The sequence below is a fragment of the Oryctolagus cuniculus genome, chromosome 3 (genome assembly GCF_964237555.1).
Source record: "Oryctolagus cuniculus chromosome 3, mOryCun1.1, whole genome shotgun sequence".
NCBI lineage: Eukaryota > Metazoa > Chordata > Mammalia > Lagomorpha > Leporidae > Oryctolagus > Oryctolagus cuniculus.
Window position 1 is genome coordinate 72,230,169 of NC_091434.1, and position 20,745 is coordinate 72,250,913.

General features: G+C 43.6%; 2 protein-coding genes and 1 pseudogene across 6 annotated transcripts in view; 1 reads left to right on the forward strand and 2 right to left on the reverse strand.

Moving 5' to 3' along the window:
- SPC25 (SPC25 component of NDC80 kinetochore complex) overlaps positions 1–2,957 on the forward strand; it is a 34,985-nt gene extending 32,028 nt beyond the window's left edge. For 2 of the 4 annotated variants that reach the window (XR_011387272.1, XR_011387271.1), the window contains exons 7-8: positions 1,228–1,544; positions 1,677–2,957. Coding sequence is in view for 2 of the 4 variants with exons in the window: in XM_070070731.1 (XP_069926832.1) it covers positions 1,228–1,397 (170 nt within the window). In the remaining 2 variants the exon portion in view is untranslated. Of the gene's footprint in view, positions 1–1,227 lie in introns of all 4 variants that reach the window. The other 2 variants (XM_070070731.1, XM_070070730.1) reach the window with 1 other exon arrangement.
- A 2,996-nt stretch (positions 2,958–5,953) lies between these two features.
- On the reverse strand, positions 5,954–9,839 carry LOC100345236 (5-azacytidine-induced protein 2 pseudogene; annotated as a pseudogene).
- Positions 9,840–10,284: 445 nt separating this feature from the next.
- The window catches only part of NOSTRIN (nitric oxide synthase trafficking), a 58,920-nt gene continuing 48,459 nt past the window's right edge, over positions 10,285–20,745 (reverse strand). For both annotated transcript variants that reach the window (XM_070070729.1, XM_008258703.4), the window contains 5 exons: positions 19,906–19,994; positions 18,035–18,160; positions 15,109–15,223; positions 13,921–14,010; positions 10,285–10,502 (listed from right to left, as the gene is read on the reverse strand). In XM_070070729.1, coding sequence (XP_069926830.1) covers positions 10,366–10,502; positions 13,921–14,010; positions 15,109–15,223; positions 18,035–18,160; positions 19,906–19,994 — 557 coding nt within the window. In that variant the 3' untranslated portion in view covers positions 10,285–10,365. The remainder of the gene's footprint in view (positions 10,503–13,920; positions 14,011–15,108; positions 15,224–18,034; positions 18,161–19,905; positions 19,995–20,745) is intronic.

Sequence of the window (20,745 nt, forward strand, 5' to 3'; positions counted from 1 at the left end):
CAAGAAACTTGTATTTTTGCTTGCTTTGAAATTAATTAAATAAATTGTTGATTATCTAATTTTATCTTTTGAATATTTGCAGCATCTATATAGTGTTCTACCTTTTTCTTATAAATACTATTTATGTCCTTTTCTCTTAATGTCTCTCAAGGTTTGCTGATATTTATTAAGCTTTCCCAAGAGCTAATGGATAGCCTTGTTCATCTTCTGTTTTGTTTTGTGTGTCATTAATTTCTACTTTTCAAGTCCGTTACTTTCTTTAGGTTGATTTTGCTATTATGTTGATAAATTCCTGATTAGGATGCTTGATTTATTCATTTTAGCCTTTCTCCTTTCTTTATGGCAGTAATTTTAGCTATTTTATAAAAACAGCAGGTTTTTTTTTTTTAAAAAAAGATGTATTTATTTATTTGAAAGGCAGTGCTACAGAGAGGCAGAGGCAGAGAGAGAAGGGGGGTGGGTCTTCCATCCACTGGTTCACTCCCCAAATGTCTACAATGGCCAAAGCTGAGCCGATCCAAAGCATGGAGCCAGGAGCTTCTTCTGGGTCTCCCACATGGGTGCAGGGACCCAAGAACTTGGGCCATCCTCTACTGCTTTCCCAGGCCACAGCAGAGAGCTGGATGGGAAGTGGAGCAGTCAAATCTTGAACTGGCACCCATATGGGCTGCTGGCACTGCAGGTGGCAGTTTTACCTGCTACACCACAGCGCTGGCCCCTCTAGCATTTTCTAATTTCCATCAAGGTTTCTCCTTTGACCATGAATTGTTAAGGTGTGTGTGTGTTCATGTACATATGAATGCACTCTTACATGTACAGGCAGGTTCACAAATGTGTTCTCCAAATGTGTAGGTTTTTTTCCCCCCAGTTATGTTTTCCTTAATGACTTCTATTTGTGTTGTGGTCAGATAACTTCCAGGGACTGACTTTGTGGGCTGGTGTGTAATGCAGTGGTTAGATGAAGTGCTTTTTATTCTCATCTGCCTGTAGCAGTCCCTGCACCCTTCTCGTCTGCCCAGCTCCTACTCGGCCCATTCTTCCCCAGACCTCCTCAATTCTCATTAACAGCCTCCTGAAGTGTCCTCATGGCCTTGGTTATGGAGCACCCCTGTTACAGCATTCACCACTGTGTTTGTGTTTGTGATGGAGGGTTCTTTAAGGACCAGAACTCTTATTTTTCAGCCTGGTATCTAAGCAGCTGTTCCATTTCCTGACCTCTCTCCACAGTACATACATCCACATCTACAGCCCAGGCCCAAGACTCTGGTCATGGTGGTGTGAGGAGGCTGGGCTACTGTCTCCCCTCAGGAAATGAATATGAAACTGGAAAAACCATTTCGGGGCAAGCAGCAACCATTCTGAAGGCAAGCGACAACGCAAGGAGTGTTTCCTTATGAAAAATTGCTGTTGCACGGAGTGAGGGCAGTGAACGCACAGTCAATAATGTGGCTGACTCAACCTCCTAATTCCAAGGGAAACACCAAATAGAAGCACCATGAAACGCTGGTGCACACCCACCAGAACGGCCAGAACTGAGGAGACAGGTAATACGGGGGACAGACGAGGACATGGAGCTGCTGAACTCTCCTGGTGGGGATGCAAAATGGTGCAGCCAGCTTTGTAAGTTTGGACATGTTTAAAAAATAAATAAGTATACATTTCCACTTCACTCCTAGGTGTGCACGTAAGAGAAATGAAGGGGTATCCACAAAAAGACTGTACTTAAATGTTCATAACACACAAATAGGAGCAACCCAAAAGTTCATCAACTGAAGTGTAAGTACACATATTGAAATACTACTGAGCAACAAATAAGAAAGAGCTAATATACACAGAAACCTGGGTGAAACGCAAAATCGTCATGCTAAATGAATGATTTTGTATGACTCCATTTGTACAGAATTCTAGAATAAACAGTATTCCAGAAAGCAGATTGGTTGTTGTCTGAAGTTTCTAGGGATTGACTAGAAAGGGGTAGGGATAGGAGAGAGCTTTAGTGTGCTGGAAGTTGTTTTTTTTTTTTTTTTTTTTTTTTTTTTAAAGTAAGTAATTTACTTGAGAGGGAGAGAGAGAGAACAAACTCCCATCCGCTGGTTTGCTCTACAAATATCTGCGCCAGCTGGGCCAGATCAAATCTGGGAGCTGAGCATGTCATCCACGTCTCCCATGTGGGTGGCAGAAACCCAATTACTTGGCCGTCACCACTGCTTCCCAGGTTTGCGTTAGCAGGAAGCTAGCGCTGCCTGAGCCAGGAATGGAACCCAGGAACTCTGGGATGCGAGTGTCTCAACTGGCATCTTAGCTCCTAGGCTGAACCCGCCCCCCAGAAGTGTTTGAATACCCGATGGAGGTGGTCGTTACAAGACTTCTACTGTGAAAGGAATGTGGAAGTTGTCAGAATCAAGATAGAGTTGCTTGTGTCAACCGTAACAAAAACTTAATAAAACCAGGAGGTTATGAAGAAAGGTTCTTATGCATGGTTGCCAGATAGTAACTGTCACAGAATTCTGTCAGTACTACATCCCTCAGAGGCCAGCACAACTCTATACAAAAAGTACTTCTACAAGGACATCTACCCAGAACCTTGCACTAACATCACCCCGGTTATTGATCATTGGGGCCTAAGACTCTCGTTGCAAAGTATCTGATGGGATCTTCCTCATGTTCACGTGTGACAGCTTCCTCTTGTCTCCAGCTCTTTGAAGAGACCCGTAGTCTATTAGTCTCAGGGTATGCACTCCCATTGCAATGCTGTGCTATTCCCAAATAAGGATTGTTCTTTGGACTCTCCCTCCCTCCCCCTCCCCGTCTCATTCTCATCTCTATTGTTCTCTGATTTGTTTATTTTTTAGATTTATACTATGCGTTTATCAAACTCAACAAGTTATACTTGAAATGAGTAAATTTTATTGTGTATAAACTATGCCTCAATAAATCTTTTTAAAAATGGAAAAAAATCATACCAAACAGTGACTTTGTACATGTTAATAATTTCATATTTTATGTAATGCTTTGTTTTTATTTTTCCCCCACCATATTGTGAGGTCTTTGAGAGTAGGGCTTAGTTTATTTATTTTTTGAATCTTTTTCACTTCACCTCTTATCTGATAAATAACTCCACACTAAAATGTTCGGTGAATGACCAGCTAGCTGTGTAAGTGCATAAATAAATGAGCGAATGCATGAGTGGGTAAATGGATTGTTATACCTGGCCTCTGAAACTGCTCCCTGGCTTTTAGATTCTAGAATTCTAACTTTTATATGTAGTGACTATTCAATTAATCATTTTGCAAGAAGAATTTCATTATGATGTTAGGGAAAAAAAGACAGAAATGAAGTGAAATCCCAAAGCATTTTTCATGTGGAAAAAATTCAATCATGCGTATAAATACCGCTCCTTGGTTTATTTTAGAAACTTCAGCCTATCTACTGGGGTTAAAGTGTTCTGATTAATCAAGTCTTCTGATGGATATATTGAAACACTATCAGGCATTATAAAGGGGAGAGAGTGCCCGCTAACATGTAAAAGCAGAGATCATAAGCTTATGCCCTGCAAGTTTACAATATGATGTTTTAGACCTATTATTCTGTGCCATAAAATGCACTTTACCTTAAATTTGCTAAAATAAACCAAAGGGTGTTATTTAGGTTAATGATTACCTTTTATTCAGATGAACAGTGTTTGGAATTTAACTTCATTGCCATTCTTTCTAAGATCATAATAAAAATTTTTCTTGTAAAGTGATTAAATAGTCACAGCATGCAAAGGACAGAATCTTTTTTTTTTTTTAAACAGGCAGAGTTAGAAAGTGAGAGAGAGAGAGACAGAGAGAAAGGTCTTCCTTTTACCATTGGTTTACCGCCCAAGTGGCCAATACGGCCAGCGTGTTGCAGCCGGTGCGCTGTGCACGCCCGGAGCCGGGAGCCAGGTGCTTTTCCTGGTCTCCCATGCGGGTGCAGGGTCCAAGCACTTGGGCCATCCTCCACTGCACTCCCGGGCCACAGCAGAGAGCTGGCCTGGAAGAGGAGCAACCGGGACAGAATCTGGCGCCCCACAGACCGGGACTAGAACCCAGTGTGCAGGTGCCGCAGGCGGAGGATTAGCCTAGTGAGCCGCGGCGCCGGCCAGGACAGAATCTTAACTGTCAAAAGAATTCTATAAGATTCCTTTTAAAACACACCTTTAGGGGGAGCATTTTCTCTCCTGTTCAACACATCCCCATCACTTTCCAAAGTGTGACATTTAACCAGTTTCGTCTATTAATGTTACCCATCTGCCTCTGGCAGTGTTTACATTTGTGTCCTTGTTGGAAAGATTAGACCCAGCGAGTCCAGTGGGAACAGTATTGGTTGTATCGATGATGAATCACACAGGCAAGCAGAGTTTAGATTGTAGCTAAACGGCAGCTTTTCCTTTCCTGTCCTCTAAATCTGAGAACCTGCCTCTTTATCTGGCTGCAGGCTGAGAGGCTGGGGGAATGCAGAGCCTCTGTGCAGCGCTGGTCGCTGGTCGCTGGTCACCGTCTGAGCACAGGTGGCGGCGGCAGAACAGAGGCACAGAGGCAGAGGAGAAGCAGGGAGCTCCGGGAAGGAGAGGCCAGGAGAGGGCATGCGGCGGGGACAGCTGTTGGCTTCGCATCGTCTGGCAGCCAGGTGTGGTCCCTACCAGACTCTCCTTCTCCAAGGAGATTATCAGGTGGCTGAGAAAGAGGAGGGAGCGTCTTCTCTGAGAGTGTGTGATGTAGGCCAGAGTGCCCCTTCTTCCTCTTATGGAAGAACATGAATGGGAGGAGAAAAGAAAAGGGGTCCCCAACCAGGGAGGGCCCCACAATGGAGAAAGACCTCCGGCTGCGTCTCCAACACCGCTCATCTTGAAAAACTTACTGGATCAACAGCAGGGCGTGTGTGTGTGTGTGTGTGTGTGTGTGTTTTATAAAACGGCATTTACTAAAGCTGGCAGCAGGCTGTTTGCAGTCCATGAGACCCTAGCTTACTGCTCCCAGCACTGCGCGTTTCTTTTTAGGAACCCGCTGCCTGGGTGTATGGGTTTTCTCTGCATTCTCCACAGCACTCCTTGTCAGCTGGGCCTCCTATAGTTTAACCAGCACCCTGAGGATGCTCTCCAGGGAGCCAGTGGCCATCCAGTGTACCATTGCTGGAGTCACCGAGTGCTTCTTGAACCTCAATTGCAGGGTTTCCATCCAGGGTCTGACTGAGTATGGAGTGGGGGTGGGTAGTTTGCATTTTCTAGCACATTCTTGGTGACAGTGCTACCAGTCGAGGCTGCACACTTGGCAAACCACCTAAGTGAACGATGACCTTGAGCCCCAGGGTGAAGAATACTGTTTGCCAGCCAGCTGAAATTGGGATTGATAGCACCCTTGCCACCTCCTCTACGTGGCTGGCCTGGCCCCAGGCACTTGCAGGTGCACCCTGACATGCCCCTGCGCTTTAGAAGCAGCACTTCCTCCATTCAGCTCAGTCTGCCTCTCCAATTCCATAGTTCCTTTGAGGAATTAAAATGTTACTTTAATTCTGTGCAGGTCCATGCTTTCCATCCTCAGGGCAAAGCTGCCTGCTCCTGTGCCTCTCACCCCTGAGCCGGGTCGGTCTCCCCTGGGCAGAATTCCCCTAAGCTCCAGCATCCACACTCCCCCTTGGTTTCCCCACGTTGATCTCTCATCAGTGTACATGACCAGGATTCTCCAGCGTGCTGGTTTTCCCACTCCTGTCCCTGTCACCGCTCAGTGGAGAGACAGATGACCCAGACCCTGCACCATGGATGGCAGTGTCCCTGTATCTCTCACTCCATCCTCTCTTACCTCCAGCTCTGTCCACATAGCTCCCTGCTCTCTGTGAAAGGCCCTGGCTCCTCTGTGCTGTTTCTCCCCGTCTCTCCAAGTCTGAGTTCCGGCTTCTCATACCCCCCCCACCCCCACCCCCCAAGCCTGTGTTCCTTGGGTTATACCTTCTTCCTGTGTGATATCGCAAAGGACAACAGGGCATGTTGTTAGGATTCTAAGGCACTTCTCTTCAGTCAGGCTTTTTACACCTTAAGAACATCAAGTCTTTGGGGAAAGAGGGGTTTTTGCCTTAGAAGGGGGAACAATTAAACTAAGCACAAACTGTTCATCAGTTAAATGATTATAATACGGCATAGTGAAACTGACTTTATCCCAAATATATGATTTTTTTCATGAATCAAAAGCCACTTTAAGTGATTAAAATACCTTTTGTCATTGTGAGTATTAATCATCAGGGGTAATTGAATTGCACCACAATGAAATTAATAGCTCTTTCTACTCAGAGAATGATGGATATACCACTTTTTGCTCTACTAGAAAGGAGATAAAATAGAAATGTCATCTCCTGTGTGTTCAGTGACAATCTGGCTGCAGCCTCTCTGACTGTATTTCAGGTTGTTAATGGTGCTAAGGACTTCGTGACATATGAAACTGCTTAGTGGAGCCTAATTAGAAGTTTTAAAGCATTCATGTTAAAAATTACTTTATTTTATATAGGAGACTTGGGCACATAGTTCATCCTCACTGCAGTATGCACTTGAATTTTGCCCTAAGTCTAGTGGCTACCATCCCCATCTGTCCAGCTAGAAAACTCTTGCCCTACTGAAGAAAATATTCAAGTCTGTCAGATCCAACTGTATTCTCATTTTCTCTAGTATATTATTTTTAACTTACTTTTTCATTATACTATTTTTCATATCTATGCATTATAAGTCAACAAAAACCTATTCACATTGCCATTGGAGCCTATATGCAGTCTGAAGCAACATACATGACATGTTTTTTCTTTTGTTATTAAATGGCTTTTTGCTTTCATGAATTGATATTTAGGTATTCCACACACTTTGCAAAATGATGTGTGGTTTGAGAGGCAAACTTTTACAATTGTTAGCAAAGGTAGACTTGTCTTTTTGAAACATACCTTGAGTTTGTGTATTTATTAGTAAAGTAGCACATATCTGATTCTTTGAATATGGAGCTGGGGGACAGTGTTCTTTCACACTGGAGAATCAAGTATATAATATCATCAGTGTGTTCGGGTGTATATAACTGAAGAATCCTGCAGAATTTCGGTAAAAATCCACTTTCGGTTTGTTAAATACTTTCTTGGGGAGCCACTGAGAGAGATGCAGTATCCTCATGATACAATCAGGAATCTCTTCAAAATTAATTCTTATAAAGGCAGTTTTGATCATGTTGATCCAAGTAGTGCAGTGCTGGCAGATTGGGCAAAGGCAGAATTTTAGTTTCCCCAAACGCAGTCTCGCTTGATTTAGGAGGGCTTGGAAATACCCAAGAATTACCTGCTGGAGAATTTCTGCCGTAAGAGTTGTGTTCCTGAAAGTTTGTGCCATTGTTAGGAATGGATCTCTCATTATCTTATCCATGATTGGCTCTGATAAAATCTCTGTATCTCCTAGAAAAGGGGAAGATGTAGTATGACAGACAGCTTTGCCATTTGGTGAGAGAGGGGCATGTGTTTTGTACGATGCAGTAAAATCCGTCAAGTGGAGTTTTGTGCTGTCTTTCCCAAGGGCTTCGCTTCAGTGCAGGTGCAGGGCATAGGCTTTCCTGATTACCTGTGGGGTTTTCCGTTTTCTTGGTAATTCGGCTTGTACGTGAGTCAGCAGATGTAGATTAGACATTTCTCTCCAGTTCCCAGTGTGCGTGTTGCCTATGGTCACTTAAAATGCTTACTCTGGAGAGCGCTGTTCGTCAGGTTGTCTTCCTCCGACGGATCCCTCGGCTTGGCCTTTTGTAGTTCTGTTCTGAGATTGCTACACTCTCTCCTTATGAACCCCAGCTCTTTCCCCTGACCATGGATCTTCAGAGCACAGCTCAGCTTTCCCACCTTCCAGTTTGATGAAGGAGGATTTAAATCTCTCGTCACCTGCTGAATTTCCCTTTCTGCTCTTAGCTGGGGGAGCTGTGCGTCCTTAGATGGTAGTCGTTCATGCAGTACTCGGGGGATTCAGAGTTGTCAGTTGTCTATTCATTTTATCCAATTTGTTCATCAAGTTATCTCTATCAAGGCAAACCTCCGCATATGCACGATAGGCCGCATTTACTTGTTCTCGTCTCATAGAATGTGCTTCTTTATCTTTTCGAGCTCCTGTAAGCTTTTCTTTCAAAAACCTTATTCTTTTACTCAAGCGGTTTTCCCTCTCTGAAGCTTTGAGTCCTATTTTGCAGCGACAAGGGCAGGATGGGAAGCAGCAGATCCATCTCCTGAAGGTATTGAGACTGGAGTCACTGGACGTCTCCTATGGGCTTGGTCACGATTCAGAATGCAGATGTCATCAGAGTGCACCCCTGACAGCCTGACGCCAGGGCCACCGAGTCCCCTTTCCCCAGTGTTTGGGGACTAGGGGTCACCAGGAGCTTCTGGTTTCCTCCAGGACACCGCGGCTTCCCCAGTGAAGGCAGCTGCTGTCAGTGCGCTGCGTGGGGACTCCCATCTCTTTTGCTCCGGCCACTCCAGACCAGCACAGCCCAGCCCTTTGGTGGGGGGAGCCCATTTTGTCTGGTTTGAGACCATAGTATTGCTTAGGGACTTAACAATTTTTTTGTGACAGATGCAAAAAGAATTTGCAGTGACCTTCCAAAACAGGAAAGCCATTTATGTTGCTACACAGCACAGCTGACTTATGAAGAGAGAGCGATCTCTTTCTTTGAAAATGACTTGCAAAGAGTTTGAGTCCAACAACCATTATCATCCTTTTCCCTCTTCAGAATGGTCCAGTATGGGCTGCAGTCAATTGCTACACAATTTTTTATCTATGAAGGCCTAATGGAAATAAGAGGGAAAGGAAATATAAATTCAAACTCTCTGCTCATGGTCTAATGGCTCAGTATTCAGCCAATTTTCTACCTGCAGAAAGCCTTCATTAATACCCCATTAGGGGTGGCATTAAAACTCCTGATCTGTTCTTCAAGGCTGTAAGTTATATCTCACATAACAAATTTTACGGGAGTTCCTCAGCTCCACTATCTATATCTATAAGTATCTATCATGTTAGTTATCTTCTGCTATAAGGACCGTAGCGGCACAGTCTGAAAAATTCCTCTTGAATGCATAAAATCTGACAAATGTGAAGAAGCATGTATGGTGCAGGAGAGTAATGGAATGAGTTTTAATTACTCCTGCAATGCCCAGGACACAGCTTTAAAGGACAGACTCTATTTTAACACAAAAGTAAATGTGCCGGGGTGTTGCTGTCAATACCATGACCTCCCATCCAAAGCTGTGTGTGCTTTCCGGGCAGACTTTTTTTTTTTTTTTTTTTTTTTTGAAAGATGCTGCTGGTATCATTTCCATACTAAATTGATCCTCTTAGAAAGAGTTTTGAGGCCTACTGTTTCACATTCTTAACCTTTTCTCATTATGGGGAACTTGCGGAAACAGCATAAGTCTTCCCCCTTAAATATCCCATTTTGATAGTGAAGGTGGGCTTCTAGAACTTTCCATTCAGACTAGAGACTGCTTAGCGTCTAAAGTTCCCTTCACTTGGAAGTTGCATAGGGCAGTTTTTCCACAAATGACCAAAGTTTCTTTTTCAGAGTTAGCAGGTGAGTTTTTCAAATGGACGAAAACGACATGATGACGCAGGCGCTGCCTGGCTCCTAAGCCTTTCCTGTCTTGCTGTTGGTTCTCAGGGTACCCAGGCTCGCCTGGCTCACATTTGACCTCACTCGAAGAGCAGTTCTTGCAGTGGGCCAAGGGTGTGTCCAAAGCCTCAGAAGGTCACTGGCTCGGGATGGAACCCCACGCTGCTCTGAGGTCGTCTGCCTAGGATCTAGATCACTTTTTGCCATGCTGCGGACTTGGTCTTTCATTCTAGCGCTGCCCAGCCTGGCCATCTCACTGGCATCCTGTTTGTTTGTCTCCATGCTTCTTGGACTTGATGTATGTGCTTCCTCATCTCTCAGGCCCTGCTTGACCCATCAAAGGCCTGCTGTGTGCTGTTGCCAGACATATCCAGAGCAAAAGGACAGCTAAGCCCTAGTCACTGGTGTGCCACCAGATAACTGTGTGACTTCAGGCAAGCGGCTGAACCCACCCTGGCCTTGGTCTTGTTCTCCATGACACCGGGCATTGTACTGATCATCTTTAGGGTCTCTGAGAATTCAAGATTCCAGGAACCAAGAGCCTCTTCACCCCCTCCACCCACCCCTCTGTTATGCAACTCCTCAAATACCCACAAGTGCAAAGTGCTGGGACGTGCAGGCAGGGCTCCATCACCCATTTAAACAGACACAATTGTAAAGATAACAGCATTTTATCTGTATTTGCGTCACGTAATTTACAGAGCGTGGAAGGCAGCATGTTCAGAATCTTGTTTCATGTCTGCGTTGCCATGTTCCCAGCACTTGACGGTAGCTCCTCCACGTAAGCCGCAGGAAAATGGCCCTTTTTCTCATTTAAGGATCCGAACCACCATCCTTCTTCCTTTTTCTCATGTATAATCACGATGTCACCTGCAAAAATCCACATCTGCTCAGACAAATGTGTCTCGGCAATTTCAGTCTCAGCCTGAGTTTTCGGGACATTCTGCTTTCAAGAAGGGACTTGGCAGAAGCATTTTCTGCACTTGAGTCACGTGAAGCAAAAGGTATTGGACATCCCTGTATGAGCCAGGCCTACGCCAGGGGATACAACACAGACCAAGATAATGGACAACTGAGTCATGCCATGAAGAGTTTGCTTAACAGCAGAATCTTGTTGGGCCACATGTCCCTCTCTGGCTGCCTGACTCACTTTCTATATAGTGGAGAGGTTGTAACCAAACTCTGTGTTTGCGTCTGTACATTAAGGGTTTCACAAGCTGGTGGCTGCGATAGTTTGGAATGCTGACTCCTGAGGGTATGTCTTTGCTAAGAATCTGTTGTTAAGGTCAAGACAGCGTCTCTCCATTATAACTGGCTTCACAGTCCAAAATTCTAACAGCTTGGCTCAGAAATATAACTTCCCATTCGTCAATTTTATTAACTTTTTAAAAAGATTTATTTTATTTATTTGAGAGGCAGAGTTGCAGAGAGAGAGAGAGAGAGAGAGTGAGCGAGCACTGGACTAGACTGAAGCCAGGAGCTGGGAGCTTCTTCTGGGTCTCCAAGGTAGGTGCAGGGTCCCAAACACTTGGGCTATCTTCCACTGCTTTCCCAGGTGCATTAGCAGAAAGCTGGATTGGAAATGGAACAGCTGGGACTTGAACTGGTGCCCATTTGGGATGCCAGCATCGCAGGCAGTGGCTTTACCCACTATGCCACAGTGCCAGCCCTTTTTAATAAAACATCAATTTGAAGACAATACATTTTCAAAGCAGTGATTTGCATAAATGGAATTGCAAAGAAACACAGCTCTTGTTTAATTCTGCAATTGTTTAGAAATGTCATTCTAGTACTAATAACCCTAAATCGTAACCTGATGCCCCAAATCATTTAGCTAGCCCCTGTTTAGAGAAAGAGACAAAAAGGGAGTCCTTTCTCCCTGGGCACTTCTTATACAACAAAATGGAAACATTTATGGGACAAACATGGGGCACGGCGGTTCAGTTGCTTCTTAGGATGCCTGCATCCCGTATCAGAGTGCATGATTCAAATCCTGGCTGTTCTGCTTGCCGTCAGCTTCCTGTCTGCGCGTGCACTGGCAGGCAGCAGAGATAGCTCAAGTGCTTGGGGCTCTGCCACCCGTGTAGGAGCCCTGGACTGAGTTCTGGGCTCCTGGCTCTTTTCCTGGCCCATTCCCGGCTGCTGGGGGCATCTGGGAAGTGCACCAGCAGATGGAAGATCTCTCTCTGCTTGTCTCTCTCTTTCAAATAAGATGAAAATAAATTTTAAAAAATAGTAACATTTTCTTTCTTCAGACTTCCTTTTTGAAGTTTTATTTCTTTTTAATTATTTGGAAGACAGAAAGAGATAGAGAGACGGAATCTTTCACCCACTGATTCTCTCTCAAAATGACTGCAAGAGCCAGTGCTGGGCCAGGCCAAAGCCAGGGACCGGCCAGGAGCTCCATCCCAGCCTCTCCCATGGATGGCAGGGTCCCAGGCACTTGTGCCATCACCTGCTGCCTTACAGAGCGCACCTGGCAGGGAGCTGGAACGGGAAGTGGTGCCAGGGCTCCAACCCGGGCATGCTGACTTGGGATACAGGCATTGCCAGCAGCGCCCTAACCACGGAGCCACCAAAGCTTCATTTTCTTTAACAGCACCCTGAGGGAATCTTCCACTCTTTCTTTCATTCTTTCTCCCTGCATTTCCCACCCCCACCCCCACCTCCACCCACACTGAAGAAGACTGTTAAGCTACTGTCTGTCTTTTCTTTCTCATAAATCACCACTTGGTTTCTTAGGGTCAGTCTCAGTCTAAGCTCTCCCTCTAATGAGTTCCCTCGAGTCAGTAGATTGACAAAATCCATTAAAATGCACAGTGATTTGAAATTGTCTTGCCAACTTCCCTAAGCCTCCAATGTCATGTTTCATTTCAAGAAAGTACTTAAAGTATAAGTGGGCTCTGCAACCCAGAGAGAACTAAAAACAAACGAGATCATCAATTTGTTGTGAACTATGTTAACTTCAACACAGGACCCCCAGTCCTCGGTAGCATCTGGGAGATGCACTTTTTATTTCCAAGACAAGGAAAAGTGATTTCCTAGAGAAATGTGATGGGCCCTGAGAAGGAAGCAGCCCCAAGCAGTACCAAGTGGGCGGCCTCCTTGTTGCTGGGCTGCAAGTTCATCTTGATTTGCCGTGGGCTCTGAGAGTCTCATGCTGGTCACATGGCCTTTTCTCCTACAACACAACTCGTAAAGATCCTTCCATTTCTAGTTCGTCAGTGTCCAAATGTGCTTGCTAACAGGACACCAAAAGAAAGTTGAGGTCGGGGCTGGCGCTGTGGTTAAAGCCCTGGTCTGTAATGCTGGCATCCCGTATGGGCGCTGGTTCGAGTCCCGGCTGCCCCAATTCCGATCCAGCTCTCTGCTGTGCCCTGGGAAAGCAGTAGAAGATGGCCCAAGTCCTTGGGTCCCTGCACCCATGTGGGAGACCCGGGAGAGGCTCCTGGCTCCTGGTTTCAGATTGGCTCAGCTCCAGCTATTGCAGCCATCTGGGGAGTGAACCAGCAGATAGAAGACCTCTCTCTCTTTGCATCTGCCTCTGCCTCTCTGTGACTCTGCCTTTCAAATAAACAAATAGATAGAATCTTAAAAAAAAAAAAAAAAGAAAGCTGAGGTTATAGACTTTTTCTTGTTTAATACTGAGGTTTTCTTGTTTAATACTGAGGTTTATATAATCTGTAACATAACCCTTTTCCTTGTTAAATAAAAATCCTTGGCATGAAGAAGGGGTTCTGATTCTTTAGGCTGTCCATACAGCCCGTTCCTGAGAGCTAAGTGGACCGAATGTTAAGCTGAGTGCCAGTTGATCTGTTCTAGAGCTTGCTCTACACTGTCAGAAGTCCCTTCCCTGTATGCTAGCTGCCAAAAAGTACAAAGGTGGGGCTACATCCCCGGCCCATTGCTGGCACTCCACCCCAGTGGCACTGTGAGTACGAGCATAACTAAGTTTCTCAGTTCAAATCCAGCGCCACCACTGCCTTTAGCCAAAGTGCAAGAACTTAACATTTCTGTGCCCCAGTCTCTCAGCTTATAAAGTGAGAGTGAGAACAAGTGCAACACCTTGCAACAATGCCCTGCATGCAGTAAACACAAGTCAGGGGCAGCTGGTACCAGTGAGCTTCAGTGTTTCATGTGCTGTATCTTGATCTTCTAAGAGGGGTGGTCATAGGCCTCACCTGCTTTGCCTTGATGTGGTACCATAAGGCTGCCATGCTAAGACAAGGTGTTATTCATGTCAGATCAACAATGGAAGGCAAATAAAATAATTGAGAATGATTCTTACCTTTTACCAGACTCAATTCATCGTCTTGCCTGGCTTGGAAAGAATATAAAGCCTTGCCAAGACTCTTGCCGGGCGGGGCCACAACAGAGGCTGAAAGTTGGATTACAGTGGATTAGTAAACATGCTGCAGAGTTTAACTGTATTAAACTGTTCTCAAAAGCAAGGTTTATAATTTTACCTGATAGGCATTTGTTGATTCACCATTTTTGATGCACCTATTATGTCTAGTATATATATGTACGTGTGTGTGTATTAGAATGTGTATATTATATAACCAAAAGTCATCATACAGGAAATAATAAGTCTGGAGAAAAAGTTATTGTCATAATAGTAAAGATGACCATTTAAAATTACATGAGCTTGGTCAGTTAGATAATAGTTACGGTGCTTGCATGGAAAAACATACACCAGTTTTGCTGTTCAGGTAGGGGCACACACACTAGTTTTACTCCGGAAGGGAGATTTGGAGCATGAACTTCTTATCATCATCCTTTGGTGCTTGTGGAACTGTTTTCAAACAATGCAACAGTGACTCGAATACATTGTGTGGGCCGTAATGCCCTTTTTAGAATTTATTTTATTTTTATGTATTGAAATACTTGTTTTATTTATTTATTGAAACACTTTTTTCCCAATTTCTGATCAAGAAATTAGGGAGTTGAGATTATGGTAGCCACAAGCTGAACAGTGGACAATGAGTGGCATGAGCAAATTTGTGTGCTTATGCGTTGAAAGGTGAAGTGCAGTAGGTTGGGAAGGCGAATGACTGAAGGCAGACTGCTGAATAAAGGGGCTGGGAGATCATGAGTTCCAAGCCCAAAAGTGGCCCAGAAAAACCACCTGGGTCACCATCTTTCTTGCAAGGAGGACAGAATTTCCATGGAAGTTTGTAGGAGACTGAGACGGCTGCTGAGCTCTTCACTGTGGATTAGAGGTGACTGTGTGGATAGCAGCTGCAGGCTGCTCGAACGAAGGGGAGCCAGCCTTCTGACACCGCCTCTGCTCTGACTTCTCCTAAGATAAAATGCTTGCCCCAACCTGCACGCTCCTGGACGCCTTCCCACTTAGTGCGTTGCATTTGTACATGAAGCTGCAGATTCTGTTAGATTAATCAGTCTCAGCTGAAATGCAGGGTTTTTTTGAGCAAATATAGGTGAGAGCGCCTAGTTATTCTGGGCAGTGGGTTACCTGCAGATGAAGAGCTTGGGTGGTTCTGCCCGCCAGCAGATGCCCGGCTCACGGCATTCTCCAACCTCTTCGTCAAAGTAGGCCGAGAGAGCTTTACGTAACTGTGCATATGCTCCTGTTCAAATAGTGAGAAAGAAATCATTTTAAGCAGCACTAATATCATAAGTATTCATGAAAAGTAACTTTGTAGCTGTTTTCCCCTGCAATTTTTTTTTTCTAATGGAGGGGGCGTTGTAGAAATAAATTATTCAGTACATTCCTAAGCTCTACCATGATTAAGCTTTGTTTCTGAAGCCTCCATATTTTCAAAATTCAGAATTTCAGGATACAATTTGATGTATTGTATAACCTATATTTCCAGTTCTGTCTTGTATGTCTAAGCCAAATAATAATATTCATAACATTACTTCTATGAATTACCCATGAAAAATATTCTAGGCTATTTGCATATAAAAATAAAGACTGCTGCTTAACCCCTAGTCTCTTTCTGCTCTTGATTTGATCTTGTACTAATTACACAAGTTCAATTTTAATTGGCTTAATGCAAGTGAAATTATCCTAGCTCTAAATGACTGAAACCGTTTTAGAACTCCTGAGCCTCTTAGAAAGAAAACTGTCCCTCGGCACATGCTCAATTGGACTTGCCCCAAATGGTAGAGTTAGAAACATGCCAGGGGATTCCAGTTCAATCCCATCAAGGTGGCATGTACCAATGCCATCTCACTAGTCAAAGTGATCAGCTTCAGTTCATAACTGATCGTAATGATAGGATTAAGAGTCAAAGGGATCACATAAACAAGACTAGTGTCTGCTAATACTAACTGATAAAAAGGAGAGAATGATCCAACATGGGAAGTGGGATACACAGCAGACTCATAGAATGGCAGATGTCCTAAACAGCACTCTGGCCTCAGAATCAGCCCTTAAGGCATTCAGATCTGGCTACAAAGCCCATGAGAGTATTTTAGGCGTGGAAAGCCAAGACACTCTGGCAAAAACAAAAAACAAGCAAACAAAAAAACAAAACAAAACAAAACAAAACAAAAAACCCTAAATGAAGGATCTGCGAGTGAGATCCCAGTAGAAAGAATGGACTATCAAAGAAGGAGGTACTTTTTTTCTGAAGGGAGGAGAGAACTTCCATTTTGACTATGACGTTGTCTAAATAAGATCTGAATTTGTGTACTCAAAAGGCTTCCACAGCCTTGGCAACTCATGACAAGAGCCTAGGGTGATTACTGATGCCATAAACAAGAGTGTCAATTGTTAAATCAATAACAGGAGTCACTGTGCACTTACTCCCCATGTAGGATCTCTGTCCTTAATGTGTTGTACTATGTGAATTAATGGTATAACTAGTACCCAAACAGTAATTTGCACTTTGGGTTTCTGTGTGGGTACAAACTGTTGAAATCTTTACTTAGTATATACTAAATTGATCTTCTGTATATAAAGATAATTGAAAATGAATCTTGATGTGAATGGGATGGGAGAGGGAGCAGGAGATGGGAGGGTTGCGGGTGGGAGGGAGGTTATGGGGGCAGGGGAGCCACTGTAATCCAAAAGCTGCACTTTGGAAATTTATATTTATTAAATAAAATTTAAAAAAATTTTCAAAAAAAAAGAAAGAAAGAAAACTGTCCTTTCATCACAAGTTGGTTACAGCGCCCCCTCTGGTTATGAATGGAAAACAGCTACAAGCAAGAGCTACTCTCGAGCATTCACCTGCTCACCATCAATTCCTTTAGAGTGCAAACACTGGAAAAATAGGCGGGTGTGAATTTTAAAAATTGTGCTCACCGATTACCCACGCTCTGCACTATGTTAAACACCTTAAACTCTAATCAATATACCAGAAACTTACAATTTCAGTTACATTTCCATTACATAGAAATTTTACTATAAAAGCCAATTCAAAGGATAAAGTTAAGAAACAATGAGGAAGAAGGATTCCAAGGTGTGTTTACTCCTCAGTAATTTATTCTACAGAGAATGTATTGTGTTCAGCTTGTGTTATTGTGCTCAGAAGGAATAAAAATAAATTTATCTTAAAATTATGCAGTTGTCACAAGCTCTGGACAGAGCAGAGAGGCAAGAATTAGATATCAGAGTCATAAGGATTTAAGATGAGGAACCAAAATCATGAATATTCATATATAACATGAATTGTACATTAAAAAATCTAAAGGTATTTCCAGACAAATGGCTAGACTCAGTAAGTAAATTTACTAAGATACTGGATACAAAGTCAGTTAGAAAAGCTAATTGTATCTCTGTATACCTGCAGAAATGATAAGGAGATGGCCATACCAATTTCCCTGAATTTGATCTGTACACACTACACACATGTATTGAAATATCATACAGTACCCAAAAAATATATGCAATTAATACATGTTATTGAAAAAATTCTTTTTAAAAATTCTCAATTAGGATTTGGAACAAATAGCACATACAGTCCCCAAAACATATTTGCCCTGGTGGTACTTTGAGCCACTGTGCCCAGCAAACCCAATCAAAAAATTATAAATCTCGGCCGGCGCCGCGGCTCACTAGGCTAATCCTCCGCCTAGCGGCGCCGGCACACCGGGTTCTAGTCCCGGTCGGGGCGCCGGATTCTGTCCCGGTTGCCCCTCTTCCAGGCCAGCCCTCTGCTGTGGCCAGGGAGTGCAGTGGAGGATGGCCCAAGTGCTTGGGCCCTGCACCCCATGGGAGACCAGGAAAAGCACCTGGCTCCTGGCTCCTGCCATCGGATCAGCGCGGTGCACTGGCCGCAGCGCGCCGGCCGCGGCGGCCATTGGAGGGTGAACCAACGGCAAAGGAAGACCTTTCTCTCTGTCTCTCTCTCTCACTGTCCACTCTGCCTGTCAAAAAAAATAAAATAAAAAATAAAAATAAAAAAATATATAAATCTCTTCACTTTCACCTTTTCTTTCCATTTGAAGATGCAGTTACTACAGGGATGGCTGGGCTTAGGTCTTTGCTCCAGTTCTGCCAATACAGATGAAAGTTTATAGGAATTTGCTTGCAGAAGGTCCAGTTTCAGATTGTTCTGTGGATACATCATTTTGCCATGTGAGTAAACTTCCAGAAAACCAGAGCGCTACTGGCTATGGAAGGGGGACATCAGGATGACTTTCAGAATAGCAGAGAGATCTAGACATGCACATGTTCAGCTCACACAGACATGCACACAAACTTGCAGTCTCTTCCTGTTCTTGGGTTGACCCTGAACTAGACACTTTATAGTTACTTCTTTGTCAGGTTGTGTTCAATAGGGTAAACCAACTAACAAAATCTGAACATTGGAAGGGTCCTGCTTACCCAACCCTCTTCATTATCCCTTTCTTTACTACTTCAGCACGGGGAGTCCTAACCCTAGTGTCCCTGCTAGGGGGTCACAGCCATGGACAGAATCCCTGTCATACCTCAGATTAAGACAAAAACTCCCTCACTCCTGCCATTAGCGGCTGATGCATTTGCAAGCATTATAGATAGATTGAATTCAATTCCTCTTCTTTGTGGCACTGCTTCTGATATCTGAAGACAATATCTAATCTAAATGTCTCCAGTTTTCACAGTGACTTGTCATATATCTTGTCTTGCCAACATTATTGATTCAACTACTGCACTCGAGGCACCAAAAGACAATGAAATAAGAAAGAAGTTAAGAAGCTTTCCATGGGCAACATGAAATCAATGGATATTCTGCTAACTGCCCATTTGATGTTATTATTCCAAAGTGGCTAGAATGTCCATCATCCCAGGAATGTCAGGGCTACTGGAGTCTGAGGTCTCAGCAAAAAGACCAGTAGGCTCAGCCCCTGCCCTTCTCGGACCATCTCCTCTCCCCGGCCTTAGCCCACCTGAGACCCTTGCCTCTAAAGTTAATCCTTGCACCCTCTGAAGCTTTGCTCTCACACCCCAGGCTGCCTTCTTCCTTCTGTGTGGCCACATCTTCCCTTTCTCCTGTGACTCTCCAAGGACCCTGATATCAACTGGAAAATAGCATCTTAATGGGAAAGATGCTTCTGAACTTATATCCTGATAAACGCACGTGAGCCGAACATGTCTCAAGAAGACATCTAACCTGCTGGACATCATAGCCTAGCCCCGCCTATCTTAAACACACCCAGAACACTTATATTAGCCTACCATTAGGCAAAATCGTCCTGCTGAAGCTTATTTTATAGTAAGGTGTTGAATATCTCAAGTAACTTACTGAGTAGCGAGTGAAAAGCAGTAGTTGAACAGGTACACTGTCACATAAAGTCAGAAAATCATTAAGTCAAACCATCGTTAATTGGGGACCATCTGCATTAGTTTTGGAGCTCCTCCTCTGAGCACTTTGCTAGCATTTTCTAAACAATGCTTCATCCTTTCCAAAGCCCTATGGTGAAGATATTGATAAACCCATTTTGCAAATGAGAAAACTAGTTATCCCAGGTCTCTGGAACCAGCAGAGTTAAATCTGCAGGTCTTTGTGAAAAAAACCTTGCAATTACAGTTACTTTTCTTAAAGTGCTCATGGTTTGCAGACCCTTAAGGAATAACTCTAATTTGGAGACAATTCTTTTTTCCTAGTGCCCTCAAGAAGACACTAAAGCAAAAATTTCTAGTAAGCTGGATTTTTTTCCAGATCCCTCCAACTGCTTACGAAGAAGCTGATCTGTGGGCTCTCTGTCTAGATTGTTCTATGTCATGAGAAAGGAAAGGCAAACAGAAGGCATATGGGCCAGAGAACAAGTATTCTAAAAATAATCCTTTCATCACTACATGTGCTCTATAAATATTTACCTCATCCATTAACGCTGCTGTGTCTTTCTGGCTCTTTGCATCGGAGAAGGAAGAGTTGCTAGAGTATACATTAAGCATTCGTTCCAGGCCTGAAAATGAAATCATGTTCTCAGTGACCTTCCATCCTGCCCTGGTAGGACACAGCTAGGAGTCAGTCACCCCCTAAGGGAGCCTAAACCCAGAATCCAACCCAAATGCTGGGGCAGGAGTTTCTATATGTGGTTGTTACTACGCTTTTCAGAATGAATAATGATAGTGGAACTCACTGTTCATTGAAAATACTTGTGCCTAAATGTCTTATTATTTTTCAACATGAGATTTTGAATTTATTTCAGTTGAACCATTGCCATGATCCCTAACTAACACGTAATGTTAGTATCTTCCTCATTATGGTATTCACATCATTAAACACTTGGGTTTCCTATCCAATATTACATGGCATTGAATTATTGTGGGCCACAGCAAACCAGCTATGCAGATCAGAATCATCACTGTGGAGTCATTTTTATCACCTGCGTTGCTTTAGGGCTTATTCATGTTGAATCAAACCTAATTTCTATGGGTAGATTTGAATGTAAATGATCTGCACATTGTTTTGAGATTCAGTAAAAAGGAACAAACAAAAAACCCACACAGTTCCTGTGGATAGGCTTACCATGCTTTAAAGCAAACAAATGGTCTCTCATTCCAGCCAATTTCAGAAACACAGTGGAACACTGCATTTCAGGAAATGGTAGTATAGTACTTATTTATTTCTCACAAATAGACCAACATGTCATTTTACATTTCCTGCTTTCTCTTCTTTTTTATTTTTCTTTAATCACACAAGGTAGGATAAGG